The sequence below is a fragment of the Corvus kubaryi genome, unplaced genomic scaffold, assembly GCF_017639235.1.
Source record: "Corvus kubaryi isolate FWS band 111438036 unplaced genomic scaffold, C.kubaryi_AGA036_p1.0 37232, whole genome shotgun sequence".
Taxonomy (NCBI): domain Eukaryota; kingdom Metazoa; phylum Chordata; class Aves; order Passeriformes; family Corvidae; genus Corvus; species Corvus kubaryi.
The window spans coordinates 4,356,081-4,372,289 of NW_024581066.1; the positions used below are offsets into that span (position 1 = coordinate 4,356,081).

Genomic DNA, 16,209 nt, shown 5'->3' on the forward strand with positions numbered 1-16,209 from the left:
TTTTTTCTTTTTTTCTTTTTTCTTTTTTTCTTTTTTCTTTTTTTCTTTTTTCTTTTTTTCTTTTGTCTTTTTTTCTTTTGTCTTTTTTTCTTTTTTCTTTTTTCTTTTTTCTTTTTTCTTTTTTCTTTTTTTCTTTTTTCTTTTTTTCTTTTTTCTTTTTTCTTCTCTTTTTTCTTTTTTCTTTTTTCTTTTTTTTCTTTTTTTATTTTTTTCTCTCCTTCCCCCCACCCCCCCTTTTTTTTTTTCCTAAATAGAGACCAACTATGGACTAACAGGACTGTGTTTAGAGCAGAGATGTTTGCAGAGTCATGGGATTTTTTATAAGGGTAAGGCTTCCCTCCTACTAAAGTTTCTTAATTAGTTCTTCTACACCCTGCCTGTGGAGTGGGAGAATTTGGAAAACACACTCCTTCCTCGGAAGAAGTTCGATAATTGCTTTCCTCTACTTCTCCCCTCACCCTGTCATTGCTGCATGGACCCTTTCAGAAACAAAAGAACTCCATGAGTCTTCTGTGAGCATCTGTGAGCAGAAGCTGGCCTCTGTGATTTAGTTAGTATTGACTTCCTTGTCTTTCTGTAAAGAGCAATGAGTAATACTGGTGTTGAAGAACAAAATTTGTTCAAGAAGATCTTGAGATCCATTGTATATCTGAGTTTTCTCTGAGGTGATGACATAAAGTTATCATGTCTAACTTGCATAGGCTGTCATTGACCAAATAAAATATAGCTATGTACGAAATCTTAGTGAGTATTACCTGTATTAGTATCTGCCTGCCGTATGCTTGCAAAAGAGTAGAATGTGCATGAGGTATTTGTATATGAATCTATGATCAACTAGGTTCCATGTAATATGTAAAAGTGCAAATTGTCCATCTTATTTCTTGCCTGTTTCTGTGTCCACCAGCTGAAATCATCCTGCTTTCATCACAGAGCTTTTGTGAGCTTTGTGTAAATATATGTGTGAAACAGGGTGCTTCATGCTGGAAGTGGTTGTTTGCCTTCTTTCTTGAGGAAGATGGATGGGCTCTAATCTGAGTGGCAGGAAGGACAGGATTATTCTCTTTGTCATCTGCTTTCCTAGCGATGGAGTTAGAACACCGTGAACACTATACAGCAAGGTGGTATAGGTTTATGAAGGCATATGAAAGAGGTGGAGGATGCTCCTGCATTACCTTAAGTTATTGTACAGTAATCGTGCAGTTCCTCCTCCCCCATGAAGTCAGGACTGCTTTTACCCTGGTAGAGCTGTTTGTGTACTTCAGTATTTATTAGCTAGCACCTGTTCTCTGTGCCTGTTCTCCGTACCTGTTATCTGGGTAAAACAAGAATTCCTCAGGTCACCTGTGATAGGTCTCTAACACACAAAATTTCCTTCCATCTTCTGTCTTTCCCATATGGGTTTTTAGTTCAGGAACAAAGATCAGGGATTAGTTACTATCTTGGTGTTTACTTGACCTTGAGAACTCAAAGGTAATGTGAAAAGGCTTCTTGCAGCATAGCTCAGTGTGCACTCTGTTTAGTTTGCTCCTTGCCTTGTGCAGTTATGCAATGGTCTGTGTTGTGGCTGATCTCCTGGAGCTTTCAGACCTCTTACATGCTTTCATTTGTTTATTATAGGAATAAGAGTTTACAGTAATGCTGTTTATACTAAAGTTGGGTGAACTATTGCAGCAAGAAGAGAAACCATCATGAACCTTTGCCCTGAACTCAAAGCAAACTCTTCTGTGATTTTTAAACTCCTCTTTCAGTTTTCAGTGTGACTATGCTTTGTTCCATCAGGACTGGAAATGAGTGCCAAAATATAAATAGTATTTCCAGTGTCAACCTCAGATTTCACGAGCAAATCTGCTCCTGTGCCAGGGAGTGTGGAGTTTTTTAGACCTCACATGTTTCAGTAGAGGCTATAACCTTTTTCAATTCCTGCTGCTCAGTGCAGGTGGCTCAAAGCACTTATCCAGCGAGGCTTGCCTGTCACTTTTGTATGGGACAAGATACTGGTTATTGAACTGATAAGCATTCTGGGGGGAATGTGTGCAGATGATTGCTTGCAGATGAAATACTGAAACAGCAAGTGCAGTGTAGCTGCTCTTTGAGCAAGGGTATAGAGATAGTTCAGCTTTGGCCTCTTCCCTGCTAAATATGTTGTAAGGCTATCAGCCATTTCTGTGAAATTATAGTAGAGCTGCCTAGTGCAGAATAAGGAAGTAAACTCTCTAGGCTCTATCAGTTTTGTTTTGAGAACAAACTGTGACTAATGTCCTTCTGGAAGCTGAGTTTATCCAAATTTATTTGCTGTCCCATAGACTTTTCTGTTTCATATCCCAGTCTTGGATCCAGTATTGAACCATCCATCTAGTAGATTCAGATAGACTAGTAGGACCAGTCTTGGGAGTAATAAATTCAATGTGTGGGAGTAATTATTGAATCCCAATTCAATTATTGGGAGTAATAAATTCAATAAATTGTGCCTGTTTCTTCTTTCTGCTCCTGAGGAAGAACAGTCTGCCTTCTCTCCTTCCTTCTCTCTCTCTGTTTATTGTTGTATCAGAGAATGATCTGATGTTTGTTTTAACACTGAGATGAAGCTGAATTCACTGCTGTCCAGCACTCTTTAAAGCTGGTGTGCTACTTGAATATTTATGTCATGCTGACATTTGCTTACGGTGGAGAAGGCTTTATTTCCTTGGAATATTTATCATAGTATGCAGGAATTTCCATGTTGAACTGCTGCTGGATCTGAATGTTGTATATAATTACCTGGGTCCAAGCCCAGTTGCCTGAGGGAAGTTAACTTTCAAAGAACAGCAACCACCCCTGTGGCACTTGCTAGCTGAAGGAAGAGCTGGCAAGGATTTCTCCTGTAGTGATGTGGAGCAGCCTGGAAAGAAGACTCATACCTCACTTCAGCTGTATAGGTAGCTTGTCTAGCTCATTATGGGGAAAATAGAGAATAATTTCCCTGCACACCTGGCATCATGGAGTGGATGCCTATATCTGATGTGATCTGTTGACCTAGTTATGGTCTGGGATGGAAAATGTGATTTGACATATTTTGCATCCTGTTTTTTCCCCTTGATTTCCACCAGTCCCCTTCCCGAAGGTTAAGGGGGAAGGGTTGGTGCAGAATCCAGTTCCTGCCTTCCTGACACACTTTGATGCTCTGACCCCCTTTGTGTGTAGAATAGAAATGACCACCTTGAGGCTTGATCAGACCTCAGCCTCCTGTTGTTTCCCATCAGCTTATATGACTCTCCCAGGCTTCTGTGGCTGGAACTGCTCTTTTGCTGCTGTGCATAAAGAGGCACCATGATTTATGAATCAATTAATCACTGCATGCTGAGGAGCTGTTCACGGTAGTTAAACAGTGAAAATAAAATGCTTGAGTCTATAATAAAGACAGATCATAATGAATATGACCCTCTACCAATGAATTCTCTCCCTCCCTATATCATACCCCCTACCCACTTTCCCAGCACAACCAAACTACCAAGACATGAAATTTGTCTATCTCGATGCATGGGGTTCATCAAATTACTTAATTACTTGATAAGAGTGCTGTCTATTTGTGGGATTTTTTCTCCCTCACACACACATACACTCTCTGATTTCAGTTTGCTGCTAAAGCTGTTAAAGCCACAAAGATGAAGAGAAAAAAGATTCTGATACTATTGATTATTAATCTTTTTGACTACGCATAAGAAAATCCACCAGTAAGTCTCCAAAAATTAAGGAGGGGCAGGTGAAGTCTGTCCTGCCTGATCTGTAAAACTGTAGAAATGTGGTGTGAAAATTCCAATAAATATTTCCATCAAAAACCTGTCACTTTTTGCTCTGTGCAATGCACACATCATTGCTGTGAGTTTCTAAAACTGTGTGATACTGTAAGAACCAGGCAAGTCTGGTGACAAGCCTGCTTTAAGATTGCTGTTCAGCTTCACAATTTGCACTTTGCAATTTGGACCAGCATGCAGTGATGGTAGTCAGATCAGGGGGCATATTGCCCTGTGGGGAGCACCGCTGATGTTCAAATATCTACCCATGAGGTAAGGCTGTAAGACAAGAGGCTTTAAACCTGATTAGGTGGTTTTGCACCAGAACTATGCTTTCAGAGAAGAAAATAATTATTTACAGATTATTAACTCTATAAATGTTGTACTTTTTGAAGAAAATTGTTACTTTGTTTTATGATATCAGCAGATACCCAGAATAGTGGTAGATCATTTCAATAACAAAAAGGTGGCTTGATTTAATTTGTTTTTTTCTTTTTTGGCTGAAAAGTGGATAGTTGATCAATTAATTTACCAAGAATACATCTATTTTGAATTCTGAAAAGGATTTTTGAGAGAGTGGTGGTACTTTTAAATTTTTTTTTTTTTACTGCTGTCTTTGAAGTGTTAAATTTTTGTTGCAGAGTATTTCCTGGGTTTTTTTAAATACCAAAAGCTGGTATTGATGAGTAGATGGATTTATGAACCTTGCTACAAGTCCACTGGCTATAGTGGAGTTGCTCTTAATCTCACCTGTGTAACTAAGAGTAGATTTCATTCAAGCCAGAAATTAGGTGCAGTGGTGTGGAGCAGGTTAATTCCTTTTCTCTGCCATGCATTGAAGCTTGCAGTGGAATTATAATATTTGCCACTTATCAGTAAAAGTAAAAGAATTTTTCCTTTCCAACACAATCTAGTTTCTGAGTTTTGTTCAACTCTGCTGCTGGCATATGTTGACTATATCTAATAGCTTTTGTTTGCATTTAAGCTTATCTCATAAATTTGCTTTTGAAATGCAGTAATAGTGTTTCACTGTGATGACCATGGTTAAACATTTCTCTCCTGTCCCCCCCCTTACCCTTCTCTGTTTGATTTGTAGGACCCAGGCTTCTCTTCAGTGATTCACGAGAAGCTCCAAGTTCCCAATACCATTCGTAAGGCGTGGAATGAGAAGGACAACAGATGTGATGTTTGTGCCACACACCTGAACCAGCTGAAGCAAGAGGCCATTCAGATGGTGCTGACCTTGGAGCAAGCTGCCAACTCAGAACAATATGATGCCTCACCAGGCTCTCCCCCACCTCTCTCCAATGTCCCCACGTTGGTGAGTCCCCGGCACATGGGCAGCCTGCAGCCCAGGGACTGGGCATATATGCCTGCTCCTTATGCTCCATCTAATTATACAGGCTTTGTTGCCAACAAACACAGTGGAAAACCCAACAGTCTAGGAATTGGAAATGGGGTGGAGAAAAAAAATGGCTCTCCTGGACACCAAGCCAAGGTCAGCTTTCAGATGGCCACCAGCCCCAGCAATGGTAATGTTCTCAACTCTGTGGCTATCCAGGCCCACCAGTACCTTGACGGCACCTGGTCTTTGTCAAGAACGAATGGAGTCACTCTCTACCCCTACCAAGTAAGTCTTTTCAGATAACAGAATGTACTTGTTTCCTTCCTGTTGAAGCTTGCATGGGCTTACTGGCACTGTTAGCTCCTGTGGGGTAGAAGTGGAGCCACTTGTGTATGTGAGCACTAAAACACAGAGTGCTATAAATCACTGTTTGCCTGATAGGGGATTGAGTTGGGGGAGACACAGATCAAAAGTGGTATTAACGAGAATGCCTTCTATTAATTCAGCTGTTATTAATAGCAGAACCAAGCTGTTGTTTTTAATGGCAGATAAGTAATCGTACAGTATTTGCAGTTATTTGCCCACACAGTCCTCTCTCGCTTTCGCTTAGAATACTCAGCTGGAGCAACAGCTGGGAGCCAGCCATGCTTGTTTACTCCCAAGTGGAAAGTGGCACTAGTGCACCAGTGATTGCTGAGCTGGTATTCAGGAAGGATCCAGATGATCTTTTATTCCATTTTGTGTGTGTATGATCATTTGAGTACATATAGCAGGTACTAACTTCCTTGACATGGTCTAAGTCGCCTACGTTCTTGATGCCAGTGGATTCAATGGGTCCAGGAATCTCTGGATCCTAGCAGTTCTGGGATATTTTCATGTACTTCTCAGCATGTTCTTTTCCTCCTCTTTGGTCTGCTGTTTTCTAGTACACCACACCCGTAAGTACCTGTAGAACCCATCCACAGCAGAGGGCACAGAAGAAGCTTTTGTGTGACAGGAGGTGGGCTTTCTGACACACTTAACTGCAGGTGGTGGGATTTTCAGAGTACCCAAGCACTCGAAGATTGTGACATAAGCCTGTTCTTCACATGTTCTCACAAATGTCCCTGTTGGCTTCCTTAGGCACATAAATAACTTTGGAAGTTGGTCTTTCTACTAAATTATGAACATATTTTAAGATAGATCCCTAAATTAATATTTAACTTTTATTAGTATGACTAACTGATATTACAGCCAGAAAAAAAGTGATGTTATTCATAAGCATTAAGATATAGTCATGCACCAAAGCAACTAGGTAAAACCAGAAATGAAGTACAGTTATTTTATCTGGAAAATATGTGACTTTATGCTTTTGTGGATTTATGCTCTAATGAACCTGAATCACATGTGGGTAGGTCAGTATGTGATCATAGTTTTGATCTAAGAAAAAAAATCTGATTTATGTTTCAGCTAAGAAAAAAAACTAAACAAAGAATGCACCTTAACAAATCTGAATGACTGTTATTTGTATTGGGAAAATTAGTTCCGTTTTATTGCATTCACAATCTTTTAGGTTCATCTTCTGTGAAAACATGGGTTTTGTTTACTTTTTTTATAGTGTTTGCATTTCCTTGATGATTAGTTTTGTCTTGAAAACATTCACTAAGAAGAGTCTTATATTCAGAATTGTCCAGACTGATTCTGTAGTTTGGCTCCAGTTAAGTTCAGGACTCTTCCCTACCCTTGACTTTCAATAACCTTGAAACTGAAAAGATTGCCTGCTCTCCAGACACCTGTCAGCCAAAAGAATCCCAAAGTCAACCAAACAAAACCCAACCAACAGCAAAACAAACAAAAAGTGACAAAAAAACCCCCAAACCCAAACGAGCCTAGCAATGCTGGTCTGTGTCAGAATATGTTGATCGTAAGTTTCATCTTTTTCCTTTAAGGTTCTGTTCTCAAATGTTAAAATTCTTACTGTACTGAAGTTGTCACATTTAATTCTCCAGCTGAGGAATAATAATGATAGCTTTTGTCTTTAAGCACACCAAAAGGATTTTAGTGTTTGTTTACATAGGATCTGTATCAGAGTGGGAATTAGTCAAGAAAGTAGAAAAAGTTTGAAAAGTAATTTATGTGTAATTTCAAATATTGGTAAGATGCAAGCTTTGCTTTTTTTCTGCTTTTGTGTGCAGAAACCAATCTTACTTGCTAATAATTTTCAGAACATTCTAGATCTCTGTCCTGTATAAGTACATTTTTGTTATGCACCCACAGTTGCAAAACTCTGCTGGGGAAGAGCATGAGGAGGATGAATCTGTTATCTCATCTTAATTAGAACCCTTCTTGATTTGGAGGTGAATTAAAAAAGGTGATGCTAACCTACTTACTTGTGAATGTCTATATGTTAATTAAGTTTTCTTGCCTTCCCTTAAGAATAGTGATGAGAAAAACCTCACTGTGCATTATCTAAGAGGAGTAGAAAATAACTTCTTGGGATAGAAACCCTTGCACTTCGCACAGAGAAGAGCAGTACCCTTCCACATCATTATCTTGTTAAATAGATGTCCAGGGAGAAGGCAGTCTCATGCTCTAGACTTAATGGCACCTGTGGTAGACACTTCCCACTGTAAATCAGCTTTTGTTAGACAGTCTAGATAACTTGAAAGAAATGGTTGAGTACCTTGAAAACTGACTGTGATTTATTCCGTAAAGTATCATCAAAAAAAGAGAAAACATTAGTTTGAAAGTGACATTCTGTGGCTCAGAATAGACTCACTGCAATTTTAAGCACCAAAAAGTATTCCTACAGTTGTAAGTTGTAGGATGTTACTCCTTTCCTAGCATCTTCCCTTCCAGACTGCCTAAAATTAGAACCTTTTTTTGGGCACTTAATTAATACTTTGTTTCAGTTCCAGTAGTAAAACAATAAAAATAAATAAAAAATATATATATATAAATAAAAGGAAGTGTTGTGATATAGTAAGGTTCGACTACTTCAGTAGTTTAGGACAAGTCTTAAATGAAATGCCACTATTAAATTAATTTTGCAGAAAGAGCACTTGCTATCAGGAATAAGCTAAACAAATGGGCATTTATACATTACCAGATTTAGTAATGTATTATATGTTTAAAATCTGAAAAAATGGAAGTGATACCATCTTCAACTGGCAATGCATGTCAGATGTAAAAAGTTTCTAGTAATTTAATGGGTGCATTATTGGAACTAGTCAATGGAGTGTCCTAAGAACAGCAGAGGGGTGGCTGCTAAGAATTTTTTAGGCAAAACTGATCCTACCTGGAGATAAGGAGATGGTGTAGATGACCCCATCAGGCTCCACAGTCCCTGTTTGATGTGATTCCATATTTAGGCACTCCTTGAAACAGAAACAAAGATTTGGTTCTAAAGATCTGTGATGTCCCCTAGGCCTGACTCAAAAGGGGTTGAATCAAATTTTGGTGGTAAGTCCTTTTAAAAAACAGGGAATCTGAGGCAGGGAAATGGAATTGATAATCTTAAACAAAGAGCATGGCCCATTACAACGCTTCTATGGAAATGGGAATCCTGAAATGGTCAGGGCAAAACTGACCTGTTTCTGTTTAATACATGTAGAAAAATATCAGCTAAAATTCAGTAGAATTTGATTCAGTCTGAATATAGTGCTCTTTCCATGCTCGTCGGCAGTTAGCATTGGTATGCCCCATGGATCAGACTGCTTTAACTCTTTTAAAGGCTTCTGTGGATCTCCCAATCATTCAAAGGGATTTCAATCCTTCCCTGCTCAGAGAAAACTCATTTAAATTGTTGAGGTTTTACCTGAGAAGGGCTGTAATTATTTGTGCAGCTGCTGGTGTGAATTACAGGATACCACAGTGTTAAGTACACTTTTGATAGTTACCAATGACTACTGAACACTTCCAAAGAAAAAAAACCCCTTTGGTCCTGGGGTACTAATGTAGCAGTGAAAAGTGCAAATTCCTTGATGAAATTATTGCTTCTTGTAATTTTTGTAGAAAATGCTATCTTAAATTCAATGCATAACATTTTTATTACTTTGTTATCCCAAGCTGATAAAGTACCCAAAACAAAAACATCACATTAAAGAATAAGACTTGAGTCCTTAGGAGTTCAGACTGATTCAGGATTTGCTTTCAAAGGGAAAGGAGTTGATAATAGTGACTAGATTAAGCTGGTTGCACTTTTTCTAGAGCCAAAGCACTCCACTTTTTACTGAAATATTGAATTACCTGCTTGGTTCTCGTGTTGGTGTGCCTTTAAACCAAAGGCATGGCATTAACTTCATTGCAGCGTGAGCTCCAGAACATAAAACAGTAGGCATTTCCTTGGTCTTCTAGTTACTGTCCTGGATTTGCATGAGAATCTTTCATGTCTTGAAGTAGATAATTTCAAAAGGCAAACAAAAGGAAATTTAGCACAGTGTGTTTGGTAGATTTGAGTGACAGGAAGGTCAGAACAAGCCCAAGAACTGGAGAGGGTCAACAGTTCCCGGAAAATTTAAGCCATAAAAGGGAATGATGGTTAACAGAAAATGTGGAGGCTGATGTGGGTGAGCACCTCCTGCTCCTGACCTTGAGGCTGTGAAGTTTGATTTTGGTAACCAACAAGACACAGTGCATGTAAGGATTTGAGTAGGGGCATTGTGAACATAACATATTCACAGAAAAAAGTGTTCCTTTCTCCCATGCTCTTGAAAAGACTCTTTTAACCAAAAGTTTGGAAAATGAGATCTTAAACTACTGAGAGCCTCTTGGCCCCAGGCATAATGATCTCAAGCATATTGAGAATTATAAAAGGCTTTGTTTGTGTATAATTGATGAAAGCCTACAGTATGTGCTTTCTGTTTCCTCTTTATGTATAACGTGTGTTTAGAAGAACAGTTCTCTGCGAAAGTACCAGCTTGTTCTGGAGCTTTGCTGTGATGAATGATTTGTTTGGAGTTTACTTAGGTCGTGGCTGTCTTATAAAACATCAGTTCATTCAGGCCCAGGCTTTTAAAAAGAAACTGGTAATGATTAGAGTTGGGTGCAAGATGGAGAGCCAATGCCTGTGTGGGAGGTATTGCCATCCAGGATTTTAATTCCAAGTTTTTTTCTAAGTCTTTGCTGTATAATTTATTTCTCTTCTGTTTGCTGCTGCTTCTGTTGCTTCTTAGTGTTCAGCAGGATAAAGATAAAACGTTAATGATTGCTACATTGGTGCCAGGGTAATTTAGGTAGCTTTTAAAGCATATAATGGAAGATACAGAAATCAAGTTACTTGCTCCATCTGCAGACTAACAGGTGTCTTCCGTAATTATTCCATGCTTCCCAGAGCCAGACCTATTTTACCAAAGCATCTTAGCAACAAAAAAAGGAGATTTGTATACTGACCTTTCTAGTATTGTGTTCTTATGCAACCACACACAATTTCCTGAGATACCAAATGCTGGAGGTATTTTGCCTTTGTGCCGTTCGGCTTTGGTCCAGAATTTTTTGGATGGCTTGTGTTTCAAAAGCAGCTCAGTCACCTTATGTATGAAATCCACATCTGAGTATTGTGGCTCCCTGAATGTAGTAAAAACCTTTTTGTTCCTATTGCTGTGAGCTCATGAATGATGACGCTGAGCAGATGTGTGCAAATTCTTGCACTGATTTTTTTTTTTTTCCCATTCTGTGACCTGGACTCTTAACAAAGTGACTCCAGAGTCAGACTATACACTGAAAGTGCAAGAATTTTATTTACAAAGATTGTTTGACTGGGCCAAGAAACAGATTGTCAAACAAATTCATTGGCACTGAAATTATATCCTTGCTTGATTATCTCTGTTGCCCTCTTCCCCCATGCATTAGTTGTTATCTCTGAAGTAGCTTTCCCCTGACTAAAAGCCTTTTTAAACCAAGTCACTAATAATTAGATATGACCCCACTAAAGTCAAAGTATGTCATCAGTTGACATTTTGCCATGATTGTTTGATCATCCAATTTGTATATTACAGGACTGGCTATTGGTATTTCATTCCTCCTGTCTACCCCTTCAACTAACAGCCCAGTTGTATACTGATTTTCTAATATCATCAAGAGGGGAAACTGGAGCCTTTGTGAACTGTAGGAGAGGTTAATTTTTTTGCATTACTCTGGCATGATTTGGTCTCTTAAGGCATTTTTATGCATGGCTTAATGACCTTAGAATCATTACTTTTCCCCTTCATGATACTGGAGTGACCAAGGGAAGAAAGAGGTAAAGGATATCCCATGGACTGAAAAGAGCTAAATAGGCTTATCCTGTGAATATGAAAACCCCGTGACTCAATTGTGATGTGAGGAAGAAATCTGGACTATTATAGGAGTGAGTTAATCCTGTAAATTAGCAAAAGCCAGAAGATCACAATTAGTGAGGATTTGGAGTCTTGGTTTCCTTCCCTGCTTGTAGCTTAAGGATTTTGTCCACATGTGAGACTAGTTTCATTTCTTAGATAATAGCTGTGCTGATTGCTTGCATTAATAAAAAAAAAAAATAAACGGAGAGGAGGTCTTTTAACAGCGAGAAAACTGATGTAGTGATGGGATAGAAAAGAGGGAAGACAAAGTGATACATCAACACAAAATTGTCCTTTTATTTTCTATGATGTAAACAAGGTAGCACAGAACTAGAGAGAAAAATGGTCAGCTCCTGCTTTATTTCATTGTTCGAGAACATGGAGAGCTAATACACCCAGTTTGGAAGTAAGAGGAAATACACTCTTTATGCAGTGTACAGTTTTTTGGAACTTACTAGAAAAGGTATTGCGTCCAAAAGCTTAGGAAAATTCATCAAAGGATTATGTGCGTATGTGGGCAATGAAAGGGTCCCTTCTTTCTGATATGAGGATAAAAAAAAGTAAGATATGAATTTCCGTATAGAATAAGGCATTTGGTATCTTATAATCTGTGGAGAAGGCACCTGTAAGTGCATCCAATATATGGGTAAGGACTAGAATTTCTGAAACTGCCACCAAATCTTGCTGGCACAGGTGTAACTGGGTTCCCCGGGAGGAGGATACTCAGTACTTAGATGAACTCTGTGTCCCTCTGTTCTGAAAATGGGTGACAGGTGCTGTGTTTTGGAGGGAGGCCTGTGATAAACAGATCGGTGAAAAGTGCTTTTCCAATAGTTTCTACAACATTTCCAGACTTCAATGTAAGTGTTGTACATTTCAGAATTATTTTAACTTTTTTTTTTTATTATTTCTTACTGGAGTGTGTGAAGATTCTAAAAGATTTCTTGGGTTGAATCAATCATCTGAGCAACATGTTGGTCTTTACTTTTGCATAAAGATTCACTCTTGTGGCTGGTACTCCTGTATTTTACTAATTGTTCAACATCTGTTGCAAAAAGAGAGGAAAAAGAAATGTACTAAACCAAAGGCAGCTCATACTAATTGAGATCAGGAGAGGATGACAAAGGAATTGGAAAGCAATTTTTAGGAGCTTCCCTTTAAATTCCTAAGGGATATCACTCAAAGATATCACTCAAAAAGTACAAATCAATGTACTCAAATGTCTCATTGACTAAGACATTTGTTTCTCCCATTGCTTTGCATAAATGAGACATAGAAATAAGATTAGATTTAGAAACACCATATTTTTGTGCCTTTTGTAGAATCCTGTTCTGACCTTTGACTTCTGCTTAGAAAAGTATTTGAGACTTTAAATATGAAGTATGTTACTATGCAAAAAATAAACTTACAAAACCTTTTGCTATGGTGGTATGCTGTGCTTATGGGAAGTAAGGAATGCATGCCTAGAGACTCATGCAACTCTGAAATGTGATTCCACACAGCTATCACGTAAAACCATTGTTTTGTTTCCTCTAAAGTGCTTCTGAAATGGCATCAGGGAGGAGCATCAACTTCTGTGTTGGGAAAGCTCTCTTTAATTCAGTGGATTTTAGTTAAAGTGGTTGGTTCTCCACTTATATTCCAGGGCATTGAGGACTTGAGAGATGGGTGTTGTCAGATAGAATGCTTTTGGGACCAGACCGTCTTCTGTCTCACTCCAGGATAATGGCTTTGCAGCTGACATGGCTCCATTGGTGTAATACAGATAAAAGTGAGAACAACATCAGCCCTGTAAGATCTGATCAGCCAGAGTATGAGAACAGCTGTGGTGATGGGAGCAAATACAGCATCTTGCACTCATAGGGGCCTCTGCTTCCCTTTTGGGTTGGTGAATGGGGAAGCTTTTTTTTCCATACTCTTCTGGTCTCACCCTGCACTGAAGAGTCTGTTGAAACTGCTCTTGGCAAATGAAAGCAGAAACCTGATGATCCAGCTTCTTTTGAACTTTGCCAGAATGTGTTTTATGAAGAAAAAGGAAGAATTGCATCTGTACAAGGGTGAGAAAAAGCCCTTCTCAGCTAATGAAAACATCTCTCAAATCTGCAAACTGCTCCAAGAAGAAATTAATTTGTTCTTCACCTTTCATTCCCACACATCCTCTCAAGTAGAATTCAGAACTGCTCCAAAGTTTGAAGGGATGGTAATGAGCTTTCATCTTCCAAGAGGTTGGTTGGTGCTCACTGTGGTTAATGTTGCTAGCAAATCTCAGCAGAAGCATCTGTAGCTCCTCCTTGTATGAGAGCACTGAAGTCACCATCACATCTGTCATTCAGGTGTCTGAGGACCTGGGTTGTATATACCAGGAAAGTTGCAGGTCTGACTGGTAGATGTGAGTGTCAAGTGACTAAGCTGCAACCAGTGCAAGGTCACAGTTGTGTGGATTAGTGAGTGAAATGTTTCTATTGTGAGAGCTCTTTGAATCAAATACATGCATCTGTCAAGCTTTACTTCAAATTAATACTTGTTTTAACTTGGGAAAGTGGCATGTATATGTGTATATCAAATATCTGCCTAAATTTATGCAAAGGTGTTTGGCTAGTGGGAAGGGCAGGAAAAGAATTAAAGGTTGGAGCTCTGCTTGATGAAATAATTTTTGCTTCCCTGACTTCGCTATGGCTGCATGCTCAGTGTCACTGGATAATTAAACAACACCTGTAATGTGAATCCTGCCATTTCTTTACATCAAGGCTACTAATAAAAGCAGAGTTTAGGCCTAGTTTTGTAAAAAAAACCCCATTTTTTTTAGCATATAATGATATATTCTTTCCTGCAAAAGGCAGCTGACAGATATGGTTTATTATTGCTTTCCTTCATGAAAGGTTTTAGGCTGTTGGAGCTAGGCAGTGTAGCTGGATTTAAACACAAATTGTAAGCACAATCATCTCTTTGTTTTATTCTTGTATGTTTTCTCAGTTACTGCAGTGCAACATAGAAAATGGAAAATTAATTCAACTGCTATTAACGAAATTATACAGAGCACATCACAAGAAAATGTATAGTAATGAGATACTATCAGTGCTTAATTGATCAGTCTCTCTGATCCCTGAAGACTTTGTGTGAAGTTTGTTGCCAGTGTGCAGGAGGTAAAAAAGGATGTGACATGATTGTATGATACTGCTATATCATGGCAGTGATCAGAGATAGGACTGACAGGGAGAATGTACTCAAAAAGCTCTGTCTACAGTTGGACCAGTTTCTACAAAAGTAATTTTGAAGAGTCTTGCAATGCTAGGTAGGTTTAGCTGAGGCTTAGTTTGAAAGCTTGTGAGGATTTCTGATTTTTTTTTTGCTTTGAAGTAATGTAAACAAAAAATAATATAATTTGTCCTGTTCAGTAAATGATACAGCAAGATACTATTCAAGTGACTTAGGAGAACAACGCAGCAAAAGGTTCCTGGCCACCATGCTTTCTTGACAACTTACAAGAGCATCAGAGGGTGTCCTAAAGCTTATCTACTTTATTTTACTCTTAGATGTAAAGGCTAAATGAGGGATCAAGTTGTTTTCACGCAGCTAAGTGCGTTGGAGGGCAAAATCTAGTGCTCATGTTACTGGCTTTTCATTGTTTTCTGTCCTTAGTCAGTCATCACAAGGGTCTTTGCCTCTGTAATCCTAAATGCCAGGATATGCCATTTGCTGCCAGGATTTAGGAGTGATGCTTATGATCTCCTGACTGTTGTCTTATACTTCAGAACCTTGGTAAAGATCCTTTTAAACATTTCCAGAGCCCAACTTATCAAGATTTGTTTCTATTTATGTAAAAGTAGGTGAAATGCCAATACCTGACCTGCTTTAGATCAAGATTCCTGGAAAGGGGTTCAAAATAGGGGTGGTATGTATGTGCAGATTATGAGATTTTTCCAATCCCAGTGATGTGGATTTCTCTGCTTCCTTTTCCATTCACTGCTCAATCACCTTAATCGTGTATTATGAATATTTGCTACTTCTCCCTGCCATCTCAATGCTTTGTCTCTGAAGCAGGGACAATTGGCACTGGTGCAACGGGCCATTACTTCTGTGGCCTCTAGGCACTTTATGATTCAGTGAATATGAAGAATAAAGCACCTTATTCCTCCTCTGTTCTCCAGGGAAGGTGATTTCAAGTGTGGCGGTGGAGGATTATTATGGCTTGGTTTCTTTTTGAGAGTGAGAGAGTGGGAGGGCACCTATTAGTTATAAATGCTTAACAGAAATGCTGAAAAACAACTTTTTTTCTCCTCAGTATCCCATTCTATCTGCTGGAAAATTTTATATGATTCATAATAAAAAAAGTTCTTTGGTAATGCTATTGCTGCTAGTATTCTTGTGCCCAATTTGAATACATCAAGTAGAAATGCCTCTTCATAATTTCTTGAAAAACCTTTAGATGCTACCACAGAGGACCTGTAGGTGGCCACAACTCTACTACAGCAAGAGAATGGTTTGTGCTTAGGCCATTAGAGAATTTGCTCCCAAGACTTTTTAAACGTTGCATGGACATGGAGTGGGGAAAAATGAAATTTTACTGGGAAACCCATAATGAATTGATAACTGTAATGTTTTGCAGACTTTAAAGTCCATATCTGTAAAATGATCAAAAATACTTGGAGGGAGGAAAGAAATTTTATTGTGCTATGCTTTATGTGTTAAGAAATGGATGTACAGGAAAGTTGAGGGATATGCCTTAGGTGGCTGCTGTGCAGTCTGTGAAGAGTTGAGAGAATAACCTTTTCTCCTGTTACAGCCAGGACAAAAAGGG

General features: G+C 38.7%; 1 protein-coding gene across 1 annotated transcript in view; it reads left to right on the forward strand.

Annotated features, from left to right (window-relative positions):
* KIF26B (kinesin family member 26B) overlaps positions 1-16,209 on the forward strand; it is a 286,178-nt gene that overhangs the window by 82,906 nt on the left and 187,063 nt on the right. The window contains exon 3 of the mRNA XM_042023023.1: positions 4,867-5,400. Coding sequence (XP_041878957.1) covers positions 4,867-5,400 — 534 coding nt within the window. The remainder of the gene's footprint in view (positions 1-4,866; positions 5,401-16,209) is intronic.